Source organism: Athene cunicularia (assembly GCF_003259725.1).
Source record: "Athene cunicularia isolate RWA chromosome 17 unlocalized genomic scaffold, athCun1 chr17_part1, whole genome shotgun sequence".
Lineage (NCBI taxonomy): Eukaryota > Metazoa > Chordata > Aves > Strigiformes > Strigidae > Athene > Athene cunicularia.
In genome coordinates, this window is record NW_020799122.1 from 1,277,347 (window position 1) to 1,301,433 (window position 24,087).

At 41.1% G+C, this 24,087-nt stretch overlaps 1 protein-coding gene across 2 annotated transcripts in view; it reads right to left on the reverse strand.

Moving 5' to 3' along the window:
- The window catches only part of NEK6 (NIMA related kinase 6), a 55,988-nt gene that overhangs the window by 25,388 nt on the left and 6,513 nt on the right, over positions 1-24,087 (reverse strand). The window contains exons 2-5 of one of the 2 annotated variants that reach the window (XM_026860332.1): positions 17,666-17,787; positions 8,627-8,767; positions 7,240-7,302; positions 1,721-1,831 (exon numbers count right to left, since the gene is read on the reverse strand). In XM_026860332.1, the coding sequence (XP_026716133.1) occupies positions 1,721-1,831; positions 7,240-7,302; positions 8,627-8,767; positions 17,666-17,758 (408 nt within the window). In that variant the 5' untranslated portion in view covers positions 17,759-17,787. Of the gene's footprint in view, positions 1-1,720; positions 1,832-7,239; positions 7,303-8,626; positions 8,768-17,665; positions 17,791-24,087 lie in introns of both variants that reach the window. The other variant, XM_026860333.1, reaches the window with a different exon arrangement.

The following is a 24,087-nucleotide window of genomic DNA, read 5'->3' on the forward strand; positions in this document are numbered from 1 at the left end:
TGACACAGAGGGGCAGGCAGGCAAACTCCACTCCTGCAGTTCAAGCTGTATTTAGGAGGAGACTTTTGTTCCTTCTTGGTTTTAGTTTTTTTTTTTCTCTAATAAAAAAAAGGAATTCCAAGATTTTCACCAATAGAAAAACATCATTTATACGACCTTGAAAAAACCTAGTGCATCATCTGCGTGCCTGTGATAAACACTTGAGAAAACAGACCAGACTGGGGAGGGCTGGCAGAACGAACACAAGTTCCAGTGCTGTTCAAGTTATCAACCTAAGAATCTACAAATTATGTTTTGGAAAATGTAACTCTTATTTATAACGGCAGAAAAAGTAATTTAAAAAAATTAATAACCTACTCTGAGAGATAAAATGAGCCTATTTATCAGTAGGGAATGTTTCAAACTAAAAACTGTAAATGACAAAAAATTGCAAATATTTTATATGATATCTCACACTTATGTGGACAAAACTTTTTATAAGCTAAGATTTAAAAATCAAAGCAAAAGACTTGCACACCCCAGGATGATCACAGCCCTAACACCTGCTCCCCGTTTTTCCCCATCTGTACCTACAACTACAAGAAGCCCGAGATAATCTGCAGGTTTCCCAGGATCTGTTGGGAAAGGGCAAAACATAGAAGAAGCCACAAGAAAACAGCGGAAGACAAAAATACGCGCGAGCTGTCCCCAGGCAGAGGGACAAGCTCTGTCTCCACAAGCCCCGGTGAGCACAGCTGAGCCCCCGACAGCGGCGGGCGCCTTCGCACGAGCCACCAGCCCAGAGCCACCAGCCCAGGCGTGTCGCAGGTCCCACATCCTCCTGCCCGTGTCTGCAACGCCGGGGCTCTCCCAGGAGCAGCTCTGCCAACTGCCTGTTCCCAGCTCGCTCGCCCAGGGGGACTCTCCTGTGAGATGGAGCAGATTTTCATGGATACTGTAAATTTAGCCGTTGACTATGGACTAAATGGATAACTTGTTTGACAGCCTTTGGCCTAGTGCCTCATAGCTCTGCTGGCAAAGAAAACAAATCTGTTAATAAGATATTTTAACTGTGACAACAAGGAGGAGGAGAACTTTCCAAACATTCATTTATGATAATTACAGAATAATGATGGCAAAAAATCAGGTAAAACATGGAGAGAAGGTTGAGAGTGCTAACAAACATGATATAACACATCTGTTCTCACAAGGGATGTATGTCTAAAGATTAACATGTCAAAGAAAATATAAAAGCAGGTGGTAACAGCTTAACTAAAGCTGGTTTGCAGCAATACAAGTATTCCTAAGAGCAACATAAAAGAAGAACAAGTACTTGAAACATTTTCTCAAACCCAAATCCCTACTGCAAAAAAAAGTCAATACACTTCCTCGAATGTCTTCAGAGTGGCAGACAGGCTATACGAATCGTGAATCTAACAATAATTAAACATCCCCAACAATCACAGAGTGGATAAATCAGCCTCACAAATAACGCTGACGTCCCACCACCAGCCAGGGGCTTTGCTCCTTTCCAGAGCGGTGACCAGAAGGAAGGGGCACGGCCCCGTGTATTTAAAACGCCACCAGACCCTTCGGTTTGGGCTCTGGAAGCACCCGGGGGTGGGCACGACTGCAAGGAGAGGTTAAAAGTGCTTCCAGCACAGACGTGCTCACCCCCACCGCCTCGTGTCTCTGCCGAATCCTGGCAGTTTGTAGCACCCTACAACTGCCACGTCCTTACCTTAATCATCTGGGAGAGATCACCAGCGTCGGCCAGCTCCAGGACAATGTTAAGTTCATTGTCTTCAATAAAAGAATCCAAATACTTAATTATATTGGGGTGGTTCAGTTGCTGCAGATAGATGGAAGGCAAGAAGAAAATTTACAATGCTGTAGTAACGACAGCTCCAAGATACAACACCTGTACCACTTCTATAATCGTTATGCAAAACAGTTCACAACAGGTACAACTACAAACTGTGCTGAGTTACTACAGACAAGAAATACCATTTATTGTAAGCACAGCATAATAAAAGTGTCTTGAATAAAGTGCAGTACAGCCCAAAATAGCATGAAACCACCTCTTCTGTTGTAAACTCAGAACGTATTTAAAAGCAATGTCCTGAGAGAAGCTTTGTTAAGCAGTAACTGATTTTTTTTCCCCATTAAATATAAATAAACCCCCCAACTGTTGATTCCAGCACTCCTTGAGGTCTCTTTGCCTCTCAGAAGCACAACAGAATTAAATTAAAACTTTGATAGAAGAAAATAATGCACATATTGCACACAGCAGTGTATTTTTCTGATTATTTATGCTTGCATCTTCACTAATTTTTTCATTTCAGTATCGCTTCTTATATTCACAACTGATAATTTTAATTTTTTTTTTTTCCTTTTGTGTTTCTTAAAAAATTGCATCTTCTCAGATTGTTACCCGTTACTCACAGGACTAAATTAAGAAACAGGGTCAACAAATTAAAATTTCTGGTTTAATATTTTATATTGGAATTTCTTAAAGTGAAAAACTGTAACCGCTCAGAAGATGACGTAGTATCTAGATCTCTATTCACTCTCCCTCATTTTGCCTTAGATTATCTTTCTCCTGTGCTCTCAGAAATGCAGCAAATTTAGAAACTACTAAAGTGAGCATTTCATCTATGAAACAGCTGTGACTCAATCTGTCTATTCCAGGGGTTACAAAGCCAAAAGAAACACTGTTATGATCCATCATGCTAATCACTCCTCTCCGCATGCACATTAGGGGATAGATTCTCCTTTGCAATGCCTTGACACTAGCACACATTAGCGTTAATGGGATCCATGTGCAGGCATCAGGAGAGGAACATTCCCACAAGCCCAAGCCTTAAATAAATAAATGTCACAGCCCACCATTTCTGTTGAAATTTCTTGTACATGTCTGCTCTTGTGCACATTGATCAAAGATCAACTTCCAGTGGAAAAAGCACGGAACCCACGGGCAGAGCAGCCCCCGACTCCTCATGCCACGGGGGCACCTTCCCCCACAGCACCTCGGGACGGTCTCCCAGGACAGACCCGACCCCTGGGGGCTGCCGACAGCTCTTGGGGTACAGTCACGATTCAAGGGATGTGTTGTGTCCTCTGGAGGACGCTCGGGTGGGACCTGCCCTGAGTTCCCAGCGGCTCTGGGGAGTCCAAGAAGCAAACAAGCCTTTTTCTAAGCCTCAGCACCATGTGCCAACAAAACACAACATCAAAATACTACAGCTGTAACAGAGAATGAAGACCACACGCTGTCGGGACTAGCAACTACACTGACATTTGTCCCCCCCTGCACCCCAGCCTTTACTGCATTTATTTATTGTGTACAACAAAGCTCAACTTACTCAGACCCAAGCACTGCCTAACCGATATAAAGAATTTAAATCTTTTTGTGAGACTGGACACACTTTTTACTGATGGTTTATACTGATTTAAAGAAATTCGTTAGACCTAAAGAGGAATATTTCTTCTATTATGATCAAGTTGTATAAAATTAAAAGCAAACAAACACAACACCTTTCTGTGGTAGCTCTTCTGGTGGGCAGATCTTGGAGGACTCTCAGCAGCAGGAGCCGACACCACTCCCTGCTGAAGCTAAGCAGAGGGATGAGCACTCCAGCAGGCGCCTCACTGGGCTCTCTGCTCTCCTGGAAACACAGGAGGCTGCCCGTGACCTTTTAAAGGTGTGAATGAAGAAATACACGTATTTTTTTCTACAACTCACTGACCACTGAACTCTTGTTTTCACAGAGCAGCCAGGTAGACCACTCTGGATAAGCCAAACATCCATTCTCCACTCTTCCTTTTGTTAAGCATATTTTAAATAAATATATTGACTCTGAGGATTTTTTTATGACTGTTGTATATTCCTGTGTCATGGAAAAGACTACCTGCATTTTGTCAGAAAGAAAGTACGTTCATTCTCACAAATTCTTAAATGCACAAAACATTACAAACAGTTTATCGTGGGTTAATGAAATTTCCTATTTCTTTAATGCATCCTAAAAGTACGATGGTAGCTAATGCCTGATGTGTATGCACAGCAGCACTGTCAGGAAGAGGCATGGGGAAGGGTAAGCCACCTCTAAATGAGAGAGTGTGGGTGCTGGCAGCCCAAATGCTGATTACAGCCACATTATTGAGCTGCTTTACCTAAACCTTTTTAGCCAGAATTACACTGAAAGTAATGCACAATTTTGTCTGGCTTCTGTTAAATTTTGAATAATTATAATTCATTTACAAATCACAGAAACCCCTTTGTTTCCATGGTCACATAAAAGTCTTTCATCAAAAAAGCCGAAGTATTATTTTGACAGGGGTAGACTACAGCAAGTCTGTGCAATTCCTTTAACAAACTCCTCAATGGTCTACATTAAAAATATAGAAAACAAAGAAAGGAAAGCTCTTGGAGCAAGTTGTTTAGTAAGTCTATGAATACTTCATACTAGACATCAGAATTTAAAAGTAGCATCAAAGTTTTAAAAATATGAATATCCCGTATTGCATGGCCAGACATTAGACAACTGCAAGGCAGACATCTACTCCACATCAACAGGGATGAAGAAAAGTTGAGCAAGTTTTAAACCAACTCTGAAATACCGTAATTAGGTCCTTACACACTTTCTAGACACAAGAACAACTACTTTAATGATAAATTTAGGAAGTTAAATGTATTTAAACTTCTAATATAATGACTCTAAAAATGCTTAAATTAGAATTATTGAGAATAAGTCATTCGAGAAAAATACACTTGTCCTACTTTCCTGAAGCTGCACAGACACTAATCTAAAAGAAACCAAAATGTGAAAACCTCACAACAGAACAAGAAACCCTACAAAATTTCCTAAGCAGCCAAGCCAGAGATCACACATACTCTGCAGCAGGAACTGAAATCTCACTTAAATTTTAAAACTTTTTCCTACGTCCAGGCACGGACTGTTCTGTCCCACGCTGCACAAACGGTGACAGCGACGGCCCAGCCCCGAGAAGGGACCCGTGTCCTGCCTGGTGAAGCAGCTGCGAAGTTCTGAAATACGACTTTCCATGACTGTGCCAGCACATCCACACACAGACCGTGGGTTATTTCCATGAAGCTGTGAGAGCAGGCAGCATGGGAGCCATCAACCAGCAAAAGATGACTGGCAGATATTTCCATCTGGTCAGTTATTTGTCTTCGGGCACGGAGTGACGCGCAGGCCCGCCGCTGATGCGGACCCTGCAACCCTCCCCTGCCCGCACACACACCCCAGTAACTGCCTGGGCTGGGGTAGCAAACACACTGACCAGCACAGCATCAAGAGCACGGATCTAAAACTGGGAACTTCAGCTTTGATGGCTTTTTACTTATTATCTGCTCATCTTGTCAGAAGCTGAGCTACGTGCATCTTGGATAAATTCAATGGATTTTGTTGGCTCTGAGTTGAAAGCTAGCAGTCATTTGATAGAAGTCAACTACAAGCAATACTAAGAAATGTATCTCCTTTGCATCTGTAATACAACAAGATTCATCAAACTGACTTTTTAACAAACTTCACATTCCTTGGATGGTACTACACAACCGTCCGAGTAGGGAGATACGCTGATATTCAACAATAAATAATTAAGCTACCAGCAGAGTGGTGTTTTGCATAATAAACAGCATATTGGTATGTTTCTGTAGACTGTCAACAACCATTCCTGCTCCTCCCTTCAGTCCCAACTCCCTTCAGTCCCAACTAAATTAATTTACTGAAATTCTAGTCTTCTGTAAAATTTTGTGCAAAACAATCCAATTTTATCAACCAGTATTTTTCAAAGCAGAACTCTGCTGGTATAATGGAAACTCCCTCCCTCCAGAGAGCTCCAGCTACTATTTAAAAAAATCATAAACAAGAGGTTGTAAGTGTGGCAAACACGCTACTCTGCTCCAGAGACAACCACCAAAGACTTCAGAATACACGCAGACAGCTCTTAATTGCAGACAAACAGAAGTTTTTAACTGAAATACACCTGCTCAGAGACACATACAATGGCTTTTGACTACAAAAGGAGCTGAATCAGGCTCCCAGTAGTGCCACAGCCTGACTGGAGAGCTCTGGTGGTGGTGGTAGGGTGGGCAGAGCGAGATGTAATTTCCGCGGGTAGCGAAGCCCTCGTGCCCTCACAGCTCCCGCTCCCTCGGTAACCCCGGTGTGACACCCGGCCTCTGGGGAGCTGTACTCAGGAAGGTGCCTCTGGACATCCCACCCAGGTGGATGGGAGCTGACCTTCTAGAACCTCCTGTCTTCGTGGGTATTTCACTTTCAGTCTCCTCTGATTCTCAAAAATTTGCACATTCTGCATTAAATAATTCCAGTGCAAGTTTATGACACCTTCCATAACCAGAGATCAAGACAAAGCTGTTTAGGTTACCTAGAACCCAAAAATATCACAAATTCTCTTTCTGAATCTTAATGTTGGCATTATTTTTCTCCATGACTGTTAAGCAACTGGATCATGCCCACACAAACTGCAATCTTCATATTCATCCTGTGTGCCCTCACTGGAGTCTAGGGGACTCAATCTTTGTCTACAACTGCATGAATATAAATCAACAATTTAAATAGAAATACCTAAAATCACATTTACAAAATGAATTATTTAATACTTTTAGAATTAAATTTGCCTAAACTAAAATTTTAGCCTTCTACAATCTGTTGCATTTACTCAAAATAGATAATTAAAGTGCAATGCATATATATTTTCTACCAACATTTTAAACTAAATTACTGAGACAAAAAAAAAAGAAATCACTAGTTGGTTTAATTACTTAAAAACCACTCTCTGGTGTCAGAGCCTTTATCTAAACTACTACTTTTCATGTGTGATGTGTACATATAGATACATGACATGCGCATGCAAAACTGTTTTCCCATTTAGCTAGTTCATTAATTAAAGTGACAAACAAATCAAAATGCATAAAGGGCAGAATTTACATGCCTCACAAATAGGAGTACTTGTGGATTTTTTTTATGACAGATTTTTAATAGATTCCTTAGATGATAAGCAGAAAACTCGATAAAATTAAGCTTTAAGACAAAATTCTTGCATCACGTAGGCATTATAAAGCTTGCAAAAGAAAGCACGGTCTGGTAAGAGCACTGTGCATGCTACATAAGCTTTATTTACCGTAACAGGCAAGTGATTGTTGCCAACCTGAAAACATTATTTTTTTTTTTCCTCAAAACAAAAACCGGTAAAAGTAATTGCAGAAATCCTTACCTTCAAGAGGTCAATCTCTTTAATGCAATCTTGCCTAGCCTTGGCATCCATCATTTCAAAAATCTTCAAAGACAAAAATGTGCAGATGAAAAATCAAACAACAACAGAGGAAGAATTTTATATTTTAACAAGAAATTGGTCTTTCCTCTCCCAGTTTGTATATCCTCAGCTGTAATGGTTATACACACAATCCCTAGATCAAAGAAAGACTAATGTTTTCTTTATTTTGAAACCACTAAAGAGCTAGCGATAGGGTAAAATTTATTGTAGAACCTGTAGGCAATAGTCTAAGCAGCACGAGAAATAGACACTAGTTTGAAAATCATGACAGCAAATTCACAAAACAGAGTTTAGTTACTATTAACTTCACATGGTAAAGAAAAGATTAAATGTTTACTTTTTTCTTTTAAACAGAGATACAGCTTCCACTGATTTCTCTGTAATAATTAACAAATAATATTAAGCGATAATATTCATTCAAGTCACTAGAAACAAGAGCTTAAAGGACGTGTTGAAGGATTAAAGGCAAATTCCTTCACACAAAATGCTTTTCTGAACACCGCACAATACGTTGAGCCAAGTTAAAAATCTATACTGCTCGCATGAAAGTTTTTCAGAAATTCTTCTAAAGTTAGCAAGTGCAGGCATTTTTCCCTTGCGTGCTCTTGTGTTCTCATGATTCCTCCGTGCTGAGACGGCAGTCTCCCAGCTGTACCACTACGCCATCAGGGCCTTGCTCTTTCACACACATTTAATTATAAATTAGTGAACCCTTTTTATGAAGTAAAAAGTGAAATGAAAAATTAATATGAAAATGCACCACCGCTACACGATTCTGTTTTAGAAACATAAACCCACTCCGAGATGACGAGGGATAGAGACTATGCAAAGAGAACACTCAAAATGGAAACAGGGACAGAGGATGGAGGGGTACATGGAGAAGGTGGCTGCAGAGGATACAGCGAGGGGCAGGCAGGAGCCGCGGGGCCACTTCACCTCATGCCCAGATGTAAGCTGTGCACCACGGAACTAACCTGACTTAATCAGAATTTGCAAAACTGCTTTGAGACCTTCAGAAGGATTACTCTTTATTCCTTATCATGAAATTAAAAAAGAAAAAAAACCCCAAAACTAAACACAACTTCTAAAGCCCAACTGAATAAATTAAGAAAGCAAGGGTATTGGGTTTTTTAATGTAAAAATATCAAACCAGATCATCCAGTGCTCCCAAACCCTAAAAATTTCCATTTTTAAAGCATTTTATTGCATTATTACTGCTGACAAAAGAATACTGAAAGAGGTATGTGACTCAAAGCGACCTGTGGAGACCCTTAAAACATTCCCCTTCTACGTACTAAATAGTAAGACTTCGAACTTAAATGCTTACCTGAACTTTCTTTAATGCCACAGGTTTTCTGTCCAGAAGACAAGTTGCTTTGTAAACTTCACTGAACTGTCCTCGGCCAATCTTTTTCTCTATCTGAAAATCTGCCAGCGTGCAGCGATATGGGTACGATGTTAAATGTCTCTGTTCAAGTCAAAAAGAAATTTTATCAATGAACTAGAAAAAGTGAAGCAAAACCATGAATTTGCATTCCCAAGCTTTCTTCTTTATGACCACAAACTAGGGGTTTCTATGACTAATCCCATTCAGGAGGATAAACTCCTCACAGTAAGGATTGCTCAGCAAGGAAGACAGAGAAATTCGGTGTTGATCTGGTGTATGATGGACAAGGGACGGTCTGTCTTTCCTTTTCCCACCCTCAATTCTCTTTGCCCACTTCAGACCACACTGTACCAGGGAGCTGCAACATGAACGCGTGTAACCGCAGCGACCTGCACAAAGCTGTTAATCAAAGCATAAAACTCCTAACAGCTACCAAAACCGTCAAGAACAAAGTGACGATCGCCAGATGGACACAGCCTCTTGCTCTCGTTGCTGATGGTCAAGCATTTCATCTAGGCTGATCAGTCTATAGATAATTCTGACCAGAAATTCATTAGTTCCTATGTATTAGGTAACATAGGCTGAATTAAGTTAAATTGCTTTTTTAATAAGGAAATAAAGTCTTGCCTAGGATGTAAGCAACTGACTAGTCTCAAACTACTGTCTCCCTAGTTGCACACCCTCTCATCAACTTTGCCTGCTTGTGTCACTTGGGAGATGCTGTCGGCGCCTTCTGAGCAGTCCCAGGTAAACACCCACCCGGGCAGGCAGACACAGCGGAACGAGGATGATGTACTCCACGGGCTTGGAATTGCTCTCTAGAGCCACCCTGGTCTCTCCTGTAATTAACGTGACTGCTAACCGAAGTTTTAAAAAGAAATCATGAAAATTACTTAAAGTTGCCATGCATGCCAAGTTGAATAGGTTTTTAAGCTTCAGCATCTTGAACGTTTCAGAGTTCCCACTGAAAACCACAAAAAGACACAGCAAAAGCTGGAGGGGGTTCCCGGGGATGCAGCCATGGTTTACAGCTGAAGCTTTAGTGGGCAATCCCAGCACAAGTGCCCAGGGAGAGCGGGCCAGGAGGGCTGCGGGTTTTAAGGAGATGTCTACTGCTACCGCCGTCACTTCCTAACACAAAGGGCTGGGGCTGGAAGTAAGATTTAAAATGCTGGTAAAGCTTTCAATCCAGCATCTTTTACCAGCACTACATACAAGAGTGTGAGGATCTCTTACAGTGTATATTTATTTTAACAAGTAAGTAAGTTTGAACTTCTCAACAGAAATAAAACCGACTACGATTCAATGAACAACAAAGAGTATCAGGTCAGACATTTGAGAAAGCTCCCAGATTTTGAGGTGTCTGTGCAACTCTGAACTACAACTGCAGTTATTTGGCAGAGGTTTTGTAAACAAAGTTGTAAAATTCAATGTTTTTTAAGAAAACTCACCAATAAAGTTCCCTAAATAGTAATTTCTGACCCACAAACTGCATCAATCAACCGAGACAAGGTATTTGGAAACCTGCCACCTTTACAGCATCTTTATCGCAAGAAACGTGGGAGAAATCCCCACAACGAAAGCCACTCTGCGGCAGGACACTCACGAAAAACGATTACATTTTATAAATGCTGGTGACAGTGAGATGCAGATATAAATCACAAACCAGACAGTGAAAAGACTATCAGGTCTCTGCTGTCATCTTCCCACTCGTCTCTCTGGCAGCGAAAGGCTGTTTGCTGCTGGAGCTTGCCCTGCACTTCCACACCACTGCCCCGTGCCAGCTGCTGAGAGCTTAGGGAGGGGAAAGCTCTGTAGCTGTGAGAAGAGAGGACTGTTGCTCGACTGAAAAGCTCTGGCAGTCATAAACTCTAGAGCAGACAAAACCGCAATACCGTAATGTGCAGCCAATGCCTGCTAATTCAAGTAGGCACATAGCTGGAAATTTAACTCCAGGCCATCACGATCATCAGTTCTCAGCCCTCTCAGTTTAAGTTCCCTAAAAGAGCAAACTCACTCCTTTTCAGATGAAACAACACTCTGAGTAATTATTTTTGAAATGCCAAGGCCACAGGTAAGTTTTTCCATCTATCACCGCGAGCGTTGAAGTATTCTCATACTATGAGAAACGGTTTTCATTTCTCTAGGCTAGAGACTTAATTCATGGACAATAACCTACACGAATAAGAAGGGTGCATTAGAATTTAAAAATTTGAATTCTTCATGCAGGCAAGTCAAACAGAAATAGGAAGCCAACTTCGTAGAGTATTTCTTTTAAACAGTTCAGGGAGCGTCTCCCTTTCAGGATGCCTTTAGTCTCCCCTAAGCTCTGGCAGAAGCCCCCTTACCGCGCAGCCACCGTGGCCTGCAGTCAGTTGGTGTTCACAAGCAAAGGAAGGTTACTCAGTGCTTGTGCTGGAGCTACACCGCGTTTACAAGCAACGAGGAGTCACAATTCGATTCTCTACATTTTGCAGCGTGTGCTACACAATAAAACGGGAGTGTCCCTTCACTGATGAAGAAGAAAGTAGCCTATGGGTCATCAGATAAATAGCAGGATCTTAAGGCAACACTGCTTTATTATTTACACACATCCCCCTGTAAGTTATCAACAAAATAAGGCAACACAGGATGGAACCGGACAAGCAAATAATCAAAGTAATCAGCCCCTGCAGCTTTCTCGGTTTAAACTGGTCGCAATCTCTCTTTGCAGGGATTTGATAAACAGGAATACTCATCAATATACAGCACAGTGATACAGAAATACTCCTCTCATTCAGGGAGTGCTAACGAAACATTAGTTTAGGTGCATTTTTTGTGTGGTGACATCACCAGCAGAACGCCCGAACACAAGTATTTGTTCAACTTGACCCGTAACTAACCAGGACCATCTCCATCTCTCAGCTTTTTTACATATGAGCTACTAAGCAAATTAATTGAGCTGTCCAGTCAAATCTCTTTATCCAGCCAAAATACAGGTGCATAAAATCACAAAAGTATACAAAGGTATATAAAATTACAAATTCCTTTTTCCTAATTAAAACATAAAAAGGAATCAAAGCATTTCCTTAACTGTGAGAACATATGCCTCCTGAGCTACACTCTCCTTGAGTAGTAAGAAAGTTTGAGCAAAAGCTTTTCTGACTTGGAGAGGTAGCAGTTTTAACGATATTTTATGAAGCAACTACCACAAAATTTTCTTTTTGAGAAAGAAATCCAGGCTGCAGTCAAGGCTGGTACCCATTTGCCCTTCATAAATCATTAAACTGTGTGTTTATACTAAGAGTGTTTAAGTGTAAATTAATATTTTAAGCATGTGCCAAGAAATATCTAGCAACTTCTTACCTTGAAAATACAAATAAATGTTAGGCAAGTGACAGGGTGGATGTGTGTGTCCCAGCCACTTTCACATGGTTAGCACATAAAGTCTGCTTGCCATGCTGGAGTTAATGCCGGGTGATGACTGGACACCTTAGCTGATATGTTCTGGCATCCTCCAGGACTACAGCTGCACATTTACATATGCAATGACCTAGATTTGCATTTTCTATCACAACCTATCATACCTAATTAAAATAACGGAGCTTTCATACAGGCTAGAAGATGTTTGATTACAGTATAAACCAGAGAACATGCTCAGGTTAGACCAGACCATAGCAGAAAGCTCCCTGTGATTACAGCAGGCCATTTTAAATTAACTTTCCCTTACGCTTTGCCCTACTGAAATGCAACCAGGTAACTTCTAAACACTGTTACAAGGACACAGAATATCTAAGAAATATCTACCTCCTCAGAATACCATCCCTGCAGTCTGGCCTTGTATACATTTCACTTATCTCATGACTTTCGACAAGGGAAACTCTGTTTTTTTTTTTTTTTCAAGTCCTTCCATGTTTAACGGCTACAATTTTTCATAAAGCTGTCAAAGAACCCACGCCTATTCATTCACATAAACCACCACCTTTATTTCTGCAAATCTCACACTTTTCATATGCAGATATAAATTGCGTGTAAAATTAGATGCCGCCATCATCTTCAAACCTGTTCGTCAGTTTTCTCATTTTCAGCACAGGTTCAGGTCTGCATGAATACAGTAAAACCAAGCCACTGCCTCCGCAGAACTGGTTTCAAGGTCAGTGACGAAGGCTCGAATTAAAAAAAAAAAAAAGGGGAGAATAAAAACAACCAACCAACCCACCCCTCTAACCACTGGACCTCTGAAGGCATTAGGAAAATTGGGCTGTTTGCACATTTCTGTTCCCAGGGCAGCTGTAGGAAGGGACAGTCTGGGAAGAACTAGTTTTGAGACAAAGACTGTTCTCTTTATCCACACAATGAAGTCTCATTCTTCTACTACTCCATTAAAAAAAAAAGGCCTGAGATTAAAGTCAATTAATTCCTCATTCGAATAAAGAGGCTATTCATTTTTAAGAAGAAATACAGAGATTATTCCAAGAATAAGCTATTCCGGACAACATTTCTGGCATAGATGTTCTCTTTCAGATGTAACCACTGATGCGAGAGCAAAACTTTGATGCAAGTCACAGAGGTATGCAACACCAGCCCTCGTCGCAATACTTAAAGGAGAAGTTTGCCTCAAATTTTGAGGTGTTATGAGATTTTCTGCAAAACCGAATCAGTGAGGTTTTGTAATAAAATCCAATTAAATGAAAATTTCAGCTCTATGCCCTTGCACGCACATGAACTGATATGCTGCAAGGATAAGGAACTTAATTATAGATTAATAAATCTTTATATACCAGATTATAAAACAACACAGGCAAATATGGAGGAAAGGCCCTTGCTACGGACTTGCTCCCTGGTGTCAGGATGTCGTTTACACTCAACACTTCCCCATTTTCGGAGCTGCGTGTTACTGTGCGACCAGAGGCGCCTGACCACAAGCGACTCCCCGAGCGCGCAAGAACAGGAACGCGCCAAAATTCACAACTGGAGACTTGATACAGTTTCCTCCAAATCCTTCCTACGCTGCTATAGCCACATGTAGGTGGGACAGCTACATCACCTGAACACATCTTTTGTATTTTTTTTTTTAAATGTGTAGTTGTACAGCTCAGAATTTGTACGTTGGGCTCGGGAAGAATAAGAAAAAACTGTTCTGTAGAAAGGCTTTCAATCTCCAGAGCAATGAATATTTGGCCCATAAATTTAGCTCTTTGTCGTTACTGAAGAGCTGGGGAAAACATGAACAGTCCTGAGCAAACTGTCCAAACAGCCTTTCCTGCAGCCTCTACCCTGACGTTTCAGGCACAGGAGAGTACCGAGAGACGGAAGACAAAAGTATCAGTAAAATACTGATGTGCTGCAGAGCAGTGCCTGTCTGACTGCTGCTCCCAGAGGCACGGAAAGAAATAAGCCTCAATGAGCTGAAAAGAGGGGAATGTTCACTGCTAATTGCATAATATATAAACCCAGAGTGCTAATGTTAATTAATAATAAAGTCAGTTGTTTTACTGCTGGCTGATTGGCATGTGGAGAACCAGCACTAGTCATCCGTCTGCACAAATGGCTACAAGGTCACGAGACATTCAGATTATTTGTAATCAACCTAAAAAAATTGTTAAAAGACTGGTTAACCAACAGTTAAAGTCAGACACTACAATCTTTAGATGCCAATAAAAGCATCCTTCCTGTAGAGCCATGAAATGAAATATTCTTTAGAAGAGTAAAAACATACTCGCCCAATTAATTTTCTGAAATCTCATTAAAAAATTTAGCCCGACTAAGTCATACACTTCTGACCTGAATTTTAATTATCTTTATGCTGGATGTAAGTTTTTTTTCTGATATTTGCAATGCATCATTAATTTTAAAGGAATGGTTTCCTTGCTTCTAAAGCGCATACTTCATCTGAATGACATTTACCGTAAACTAATTTCACCTTTAAAAGACATCTGCGATAGTAGATGGGGAAGCTTCAGCCCCTCCAGCTGAACACATATACATTATAAGCAATGATTTACTATCAACATCGGTGTTTCAAACCACTTTACGATGTCCCAAATTATACACCCATCTCCATTCAATAATGCCTACCTGAAAATAATTTAGCATACTTTGAGGTTGAAATTCCAGTATGAATTTATGAGAATGCATTAGAACAGATTGATTGGAAAAAAAAAAAAAAAAAAAGAACTTCTAAGCTCACAAGAGATGAGGAAACTTTTAAAATATGGATTACCCTTCAAACAGGTAGTCAAGTAATTATTGAAGAATACATTAGGTTTTTCTAACTGAAGCTTCAAAACCAGCCACCATAAAATATCCTTAACCCGACCTGTTACCTAGAATGAAAGTCTGAAAGTTCTCAAGTTCTGCAGCAAAGTTTTAACATCTCTATCAGCAGATATTTGTGCTAGTTTATGACAAGGAAAGAGAAAAAACAGCTTGAAAATACTAGACCAAGGTGATACTCTCTTAATATTAACAGAGAAATATTCTAAGCTTTTCAGGAAATGATAAATTGCTGCGAGATGACCAGTTCAAATCTACCTTCAATTCTCAGGCCCAAATGGAACTACCATGAACAGCTCTGCTGCCAAGCTGTGGGAGTATATAAAAGGGTTGTTTAAAAGTGAGTTGTGTTTATTTAGTACAAAAACTAAGTAAAGAATTATAGCTTCATATTTTTATATCGCTGATTTACTCCTGAATAACTTTTATTGCTTACTGCTATAAACACTAAGTAATCTAGAGACTTAAATAATTGACACTTTCACTCTGGAACATTACCAGAAAATGTTCTGCCTCCTGCTGATGAACTTCAGGGTAATGCTGGGCAAGTAAGGGAGCCACAAGCTAAGATTGTAGTTTTATGGTGCCTTTTTTATATTTATATATTCACTTGCTCTAGAAAACTTTAAAATATGAAGCATCACTCAAAACTGTCATTTTATTACTAAACTGTAGCAGTTAAGAGACAGAAAGAAAAGTCTGAATTACTTACTCATAGCTCTGTACTAACTAGTGATAAAACAGAAATAACAGAGTGAAAAAAAGAAAAGCTTTGGGGAGCAGCATCATTATAGGAAAAGTTTCTGCTAGAGGAGCACACTGTTGCTCTGGTCTTTTTGGGGGTGACAGTAGTTTCGAATGAAAGGGCTGGAAGGAAGAGAGGGCCATTCCATACAAAAACCCCTCATCACCCAAGACTAAAAGCTCAGGTTCTGGTTTTTCTGCTTAAGCTTTCAGCCCTGCCATTCATGACATTTCTTGTAAGACAAGTTTGGTCAATTTTTCCTTCCCAAACCTCTCTTTTCCACAAGCTATTATATAGCGTGCCAGCATTACTTATATCTTCAGAAGAAAGAAATGATGTAATTTTGGATTCTTCCAGGTAATAGGTACCAGAAAATTGAAAATTATATATAATTACGTTCCTGCAAAATGAAAAATCAGAAGTATGTAATAAGCAATCATATCATGCCATCAATGTAAGGTAGTCTGCCCGTGAAATAGCACAATTTCTGTTAATTTCTAAACTGAGTTTGCTGAGGAGATGCAATTTTTTCAATTCTCTACAAGAGTCTATTTTTGTTATTCAGCTTTAAAAAAAAAAAAAAAAATTATTTTAACAGCAAAACCAAAAGGAAGTCTTCCTGCAATCCCACATCCAAACCAGACCATTCTCAGAACAGTCAATATGCTCCAAGACCTCCATTAACACAACTTGGATATTAACAGAGTTGAGGGGAGGTTTCACTGAACAATGACCATACAGCAAAATGAGCCCACTCAGCATCAGCCTAACAGCAGAACATAGATTATTAGCTACTAATTACACTTAACTATGTCATTACAAATTCTAACATGTGCTCCAAGATGCCATGAATGTATCTGCTGCACAGGAACACTTCCTAATCTTGTTCATGAAATAATTACAGGGGCTCTATCCTGCCAAATGAGGCAGTAATTAACCCTAATTGCTCAAAATGCAACTGGCTAATTCTAGGAGATTAATCAAGGGGATTCAATTATTATTAAATGACTTAATATGACAAATTGCTGCATTAGGAGAGGGGGGCTTTGCTCCATACAGCGTTCCTTTCCCAGCAGTGCTGCATCAGATACTGTGTGTGCAGGGAACTCCCCGCTCCTGCAAACCCTGTGCTGCAGCTTTCCTAAGGACCACTGCTTGGGGGGAACCGGGGTCACCGCTGCACGGCACGGGGGGAATGACAAATTAACACCCACAGCCCCCTCCCCAGGGGAGCGTTACACCACGGTTGTGATAGCCTCCTTGCGGACAGCTTTTCCATGATGCTTTTTGGTTAGTCCTTAAAAACACATATAGGTAAAACTTAATTGCTCTGATAGACAGTCAGTCTGAAAGAGGCAAGCAGTCAGAATTCACAAAATACAAGTTCCATGACTGCAGTGAAGGTGTCGACATCGCTTCGAATGCAGGTCTAAGCCTAGTTTTAGCCCACTTCTGCAGAAGGGCTGGGAAGAGAGAGATACGAGCTGCTAAAGTAAAACTTGGTAATGGTATAGACAAAATACACTGCAGGAGAGATTCCAGAGACTCACAGGAAATGAAGTCAGAGAGCCTACAGTTTCACGTAGGATTAACTTTTTCTTGTATTTGGTAATTACCTCTTCAGCATTTTATTATTAAACTATAAAAGGACGTAAAATACATTTACCACACAATCAACTGCTTTGCTTTGGCCTTTTCTTCAAAGAATCAAAGAGAAGATAAAGCCAACACAGTACAGATTTTTATAAGATGATTTAAAAATACTTGCTTTAAGCAAAATTCAAACTACTTCCTTTTTCTCATATTATCAAAAAATTGGAATCAGGAAACTCTGGTTGGCTGGCAGAATCCCAAACTGGATATACCCTAGAACTGCTATAAACCAAAGGAGGGGGGGAGGCTAAATGCCAAGAAATCTCTACAGACCTCTGTAAAAGAAAACACAGAAGGAGAAAGATGAAAGAGACACATGCCCTTACCTGAGGATCATGCTGGTATTCCTGCCCCGGCAGCTTGCAGAGAGGGTTGTTCTGGTCCCCTAGATGATGTGGGTGGTTGTGCTGCCCTTCCATGGTATCATACCAAACTCTGCCTCACGCGTCTGCTGGGGTTAGAAGAAAGAGGGAGAGAAAAGTCTCATCACTGTCTGTCCAGCGCTGAAAGCAAGAAACTCTTTCTAGGGGGGTGTGCCTGCACGTGGCTGTACATCAGGACAGCAAGAACCGATTCCTCCCCTTTCTCCCCTCGCGCTCACGCGAACAGCTCGCACAGAAACAAAGCCCTCACATCCCTCCAGCCCCACGGGAGCTCAGCGGTCACCGACAGACCCAACGCGCCCGCGAGCTGAAAGGGCGCAGCAACGGGTCAGAGCTCTCCCGAGATCACAAAACAAAAATACCGGTACCACAGATATTACTGGTGTCATTGCATAAACAGCAAGTAGCAGAACCCGGGTTTATTTGCTTCTGTGTGTTCTAAGGGCAGCTGGCGTTACTTTCCCTAGAACTACTGAGCCCCGGTGATCCCCGGTGGTGTCTCGCACCCAGTGGGCAGTTCAGGGAAGGTCAAGCACCTTTCCGCCTGTAAAACAAAAAGTCCCACCAGACAGTTGCAGCTTTCTTTGGCCAGAGAGAACCCAGAAGTGTAACTTTACCCACATTCTTTCTTCCCCAACCCCAAATTAAAAGTTTTCGTGCAGGTTGGTAAGCCACAGGAAGCAGCAGACAGAAACCATATTAGATTCAACGAGATCAAAGTATTATTCTAGGAACAAACAAGGGCAACTTCCATGAATGAATTTGTTCGAGTTTTACCTGCAGCAATTACTAAAGCACTGTTGTCCAGCAGAATATCCTGCAAAAATCACTGAAATTAAAAGGATGTGGTGTTGGAGAAGAGAATCTAGCAAGTTATCTAGCAAGACATAGATCTTACTGTAAAGAGGCAAAAATAAATCCACCATCACTGTTTGCAACGATCCTTTACTTTCATTCTAAAACTACCCTTTACCCTATAGAGACCAAGTCTGTCTCCCCTCCTGTTAAGTGCAAAGATCTTGTTTGTAAAGTTCTAAGTGACAACACAAACCAAAATTTATGCTGGTAGCACAGCTGGTGAAGAGCTGTGAAATCCAGCACTTGTAACATAGAACTTCTACACATCACATCTTGGGTCTACCACGGATCAAATTATTTCACACTGTGATGAGATTCGTTTTATTTTGAGTAGTATTATAAAACCAAGCAAAAGCTTGTGGGTAACCAGAAGGAAGAAGAAACACAACTACTTGGGTGAGAGTGCTCAAAGAAGAGATTATAATCAACCATAACACAAACCAGTTTGAAAGAATTGGAAGTGTGGTAGCTGGTTTCGATTTTTTTAGAATTTTAGAAAAAAAAAAGCAAAAAAGCAAAAAATCAAAAAGTTAAATTCCCACAATGGTTGAATGAGGCAAATTAACTTCTTTCCTGAACTAGATGTACCAGACTTGTCATTAGTTAAATAGGTTGCTGGATATTTGGAAACACAACGCCAGCCACCGTGCAGAAACACCGTGTCCCTCCGAGCGAGCGTGCACAGCACCGAGCCACCGTGCCACCGAGCCACTGTGCCACCAAGCCTCGCGTCAGCCGAGCCACCCCTGCCCCCAGCCCCACCGAACCCACTGTAAGCGGCTCCACGCCTCCCCTCTCGCAAGGTCCCTCCCTGCAGAGGGTGCGCTCGGGTGCTGCAGTTCAGGCCAGCGCAGCACCGTGACCTGAATGAAAGCCATTCCCTGAAGTGCGGAGGCTGTGAATTGCTGCCCACCAGGAGCTGAGATGGCGGCAGGGCTGGAACACCACTGTGACCCCAGATCAGCCAAGCCTGCTCCCACAGAGCCGTGCACAGATCCCAGGAGCGCTGGGGTAAACACTAACGGGGCAGTTCCGGGCTCTTGGCCGAAAGCCTTCCAGATACACCTTCTGTTTGCAGAAGCGTGGCAGATTGAACGTACACGTATTTACTAGCCCTTCTAGAAAACCAAACCCATGCTTGAAGGGTCAGTGAGCCTGACTCTGGGACAAATCCTGGTGATTTTATCAGCAATTCAGGGGACGCTTTGAGAGCGGCTCACAGTGCTCCTTGCCCCATGCCAGGTCTGGGGTCAGGCTCTGGCCCTGAGCACAGCCAGACCTCAAAATACATTCACAGCATACACAGAACATGCACACGAAATACACCGATGTCCTTTTCCCCACAAAGGACTCTATGCAGGTTTTTTGACTTATTTAATAATGTTGTTCATAGCCAGTTACTCATTATCCACACGCACTCCAGATAACACGTCAGAGTCGCACGGCTGCTGTCCTTAGCAGCGACCAGAAGCCTAATGGTGACAAGAGAAGATTTAGTGGCCAACACGAGCATTTGCAGAAACTTGTTTCAAGAGTTTTGGCAAGTATTCACTCAGTGAAAGAGGACAACCTGACCTCATTAGTGTATTAATAGTGCATGCCTGGCACTTGGGCAATGACTAACTCTTAATTTAAAATACAAAGGTATTTAAAATATTTGGGGGAGTGGGGGAGAAAATATGATGGAGAAGAATTTCTGTAGCAAGTTGCACTTGGTTCTTTTAACAGTTGCCAGTGAAACAAGCCTTTAGCTCTGGAAGATCTTTCCTGTAACATAGTGTTGGGGGAAAAAAGCAGAGAAAACGCTCTTTTAAGCAAATGTACTTTCACTCTAACACTCACCAGAAGAGTCATGAGAGCTGGAGTACCTGCTGCAATATAAACACACTAAAACATGAGTTGCTTGTCTCAATAAAAAGTTTTTCAAAGTCAGAACTATGAAACTCCAGCAGGAGAAGGATAACCACTATTCCCATGAAGTCTGATTTTAAGATTCCTTCAGTATCAGGCCATCTATAGGTTTTATTAGTAATGAGGTGAATACATAAAAAATAAAAATATGTCTCAATATCAACATTAAACTCTCCTATGAAATTTCTACCTTCCAGTACACTGCCAGAACTATCTTAATTATTTAATTATTCAAGATCTGAAGAAAGGCCGTTTACTGGCAGGGCGAATGTACTCATGTTCCTTCTCTTCTAAGTCCACAAGCACAGAGAAAACACTGCTAAGGACTGCAGGCTACGGACAGCCTCGCTTCTGGACACTTATCTCTACAGGATACAGAAATTTCACATTTACAGTCTCGAGATAAAAGGCATGTCCAGGCAGCATCATGTGAAACATCTGCAGCGTAACACTGATCAAACATCCCATCTGCTGTGTCCTGCCTTCGGAAAGGACTAAAGCTCAGAAAGAGAAAAGGGAGTTATTTCTGAATACGAGAACCTGAGTCACAAACCTGGGACATTCCTAAGAGAACCACAACTTTCCAGTTGCCACAAGGAAACTCAAGGTATACTTACCGTGAGGGGTTAGACAATGGGAAGGCAACGAACAGCTCAGACCAGCCTGGCTGCCAGGAGCATCTATGGGAATGCGTTAGGCAGAGTATTTGGGTTTGGTCACTGGTTGTTTAAAGCGCTACAGCTGGAAGCAAAGGAAGAAGCAAGAACAAAATATCAGCTTTGAAAAGAGATAGGGCACAGCTCACATGACACCTACGGGACAGCGTGTCCTGCTGGAAGCTGTCGGCTCGGCTATTCTGGGCTGTGGGCAAGCACACGCTATAGGTAGGCTGGAAGGGGGATCCCCAGGAAAGGGCTTCGTGGAGGGTCTTCAAATAGCAGCCAACAACGCGAAGGCACTTTATTATGTCAGAAAAGGTACACAAAATGCACAGGATTGTAATTCTGTGGGGTTTTTGAGATTCTCTCTTTTTAAAAGTCTAACTACAGAACCAATACTATGGTCATGTTTTTAAACATGAAAATGTTGAGCAAAGCATGTGACAAGTGTCCAATACAGCTGCTTAAAACCAGTGACTTTGATCCCATTCCAGATACCTGCACCCTCCTGAGGAAGTGACTCTGTTTTGAGCTGCATTTTACTAATCCTGAAATTAGTTTGGATATCAGCTGCAACATGTCAAACAGGAATTACTTTAGACTACTGAAGAAAACCACAAACACATAAGAAATGTTTAAACCTGTTCAGCCACCCCTTACTCCATCACTCCGTCCAGGCTACACGATCTGTGCATTTAGTTATCTCATAGAATCCAACAGCTACCATGAAACCCCTCCTTGTAATTAAAACAAGCATTTAAATGATCAGAGCAAAAGCTGTTATCTTCATTCCTCTGGAAAGGAACGATCTCCTCAACGTTACCTGAATGAATTACAATCTCCAATCTCAGGCTATACGGGTTAGGATGGAAGTATCTCCTGCTAAGAGAAGCTGTTTCTAAATACAGCACCATGTGAATGTTAACCACACCGCAGTAAAAAGACTCAACTACATAACGTTTCAGCTTAGTTAAAGCATGCAATGCCTCGTTAACTGACAGCAATATTAACAGGCAATGAATTTTCCTTTAAACTTTAAGTAGCAATCTTAAATTCAACACTTCCAACACCTCGAACCAGTGGTCACCATATCTAAACCAAAGTTATGTCTCCCCACCTGATTCAATCTTTGACCCGCATGACAAGTGGGAGAAAATAAATCTACTACCCTGGTGTATTTTGGGATGTAACTCTATTAACAACTGGACCAAGATCAACAAGTTTACTTTGCACGTCACTTCTCAGCAGCAACAGTATCAGACACAATACAGCATCAAAGAAATCAAATAGGGAAATAAAAAAAAGCTACTCAACACAAAACCAAGCAGTGACAGTAACACTCCAGATTTGGTCTCATATCAAATGGGGGGGTGGGGGGAGCAGTTGCAGACAAAGAATTGAGGATTTTTTTAAATCTGTTTAAACAGCCAAAGACAATAGTAGGAAATAAGACAAGAGCTCCTGGAAAAAGCTCTCTTAGCACCAGCACATTTCTACTTTACATTGTTCTAGTTCTGCACTTTTACTTCTCAAGTGACAGGCTTTTTTATTCCTGTGTCCAAATTTCCTACAAAGCTTTTCAGTGCCAAACATTTTCAGACTGGGTCTTGACCATGACAGTAAATTAAAACATTCTTAAATTGCATGAAGCATCACATATCTTTCCAGAAAGTGGATAAGAGAACAGGATCATCATCTGTAAAAGGCATTACAGGAACAATCTAGCAGCTTTCTAGAATTACTACAAATACTCAAGTACCTCACACACAAGTCCCCAATAACACATATGCCTAAAAAATCCACACACACAAAAGGAAGGACTATATACAGTTCATAAAATCTCTTGCAGTATTTTGCAGCTTTTGAAGACAGCTTTCCACCCTATTTTAATCCAAACTGAAGCATTTACCTCTACCTCCAGAAAAGCAATTATCTGCTTTGGGAACTATACACCAAAAAATAAAACAATGATAGCAACTGGGTTCCAGTCCTGGAGAGGGGAAAGGGTAAGCAGAGCAGATAACAGTGTTTGTGCCTACTGGTAAATGAAGTGCAGGGAGGAAGATTTCACCAAAGCTCTGTGGATGCAACGTTAATTCCAGGATACTGCAGTTAAGCCATGTTATGGATGTATCACAGTTGTTTTAGTATTTGGGGTTAATTTTAACCAGCTAGGCAAATTCCAAATTACTTTGCTTGGCTGTCAACCAATGTAGTAACTTTTACAACAGCAAAAGCATCAGCAGTTCAGGCGACTTTCAAATACCAGAGTTTATGATCATTCAATATTAGCAAAATCAATTACCTTGCATATGTGCCATCTCCAGTTTACAACAACGGACGCAGGCTCACTTCCCTCTGCACCAAGCACAAAAGTACATTTATCATACCAAAACCAGCAGGGACTCTCATGAATACAGAATGCACTGTATTTCCAATTACTAAAATATCAGTACTTAGCTGCATAGTATAAATACAGACATATGTTGACTTGGTAAAGTTTTTAACTCGTTAATACAAGAAAGACATCATGACAGCATAGACCCCCCCAGAAATGGCATCTCCCATATAACTGAATGGTGCAGGATTGCTCACCTGTACCTGACCCCCTGGGGGAAACAGTTCCCAAACACAATGAAAGGGAAAGATTTCCAATTAAATAAGAGGCCAACTTAAAATAAATAAATATTTGAGAAAACGAAACTAACTCAGCATATAGCTGCTTCACCTCTCCCAACAGATCTTACGGTATAAGCTGAGAAATTTTGAAAACAACGCACTGGAAATACCCAAGGTACCAAAAACTTTCACCTCATTTTCTGCCAGTTCATCTCTCCATAGTCTTGCAGGCAATTCAGTTACACTCTAAGAATTCAGAATAAATGTAACAACATGGCAGGGAATAGGACCAAAGCCCACATGGGATGAGCAGCAGCT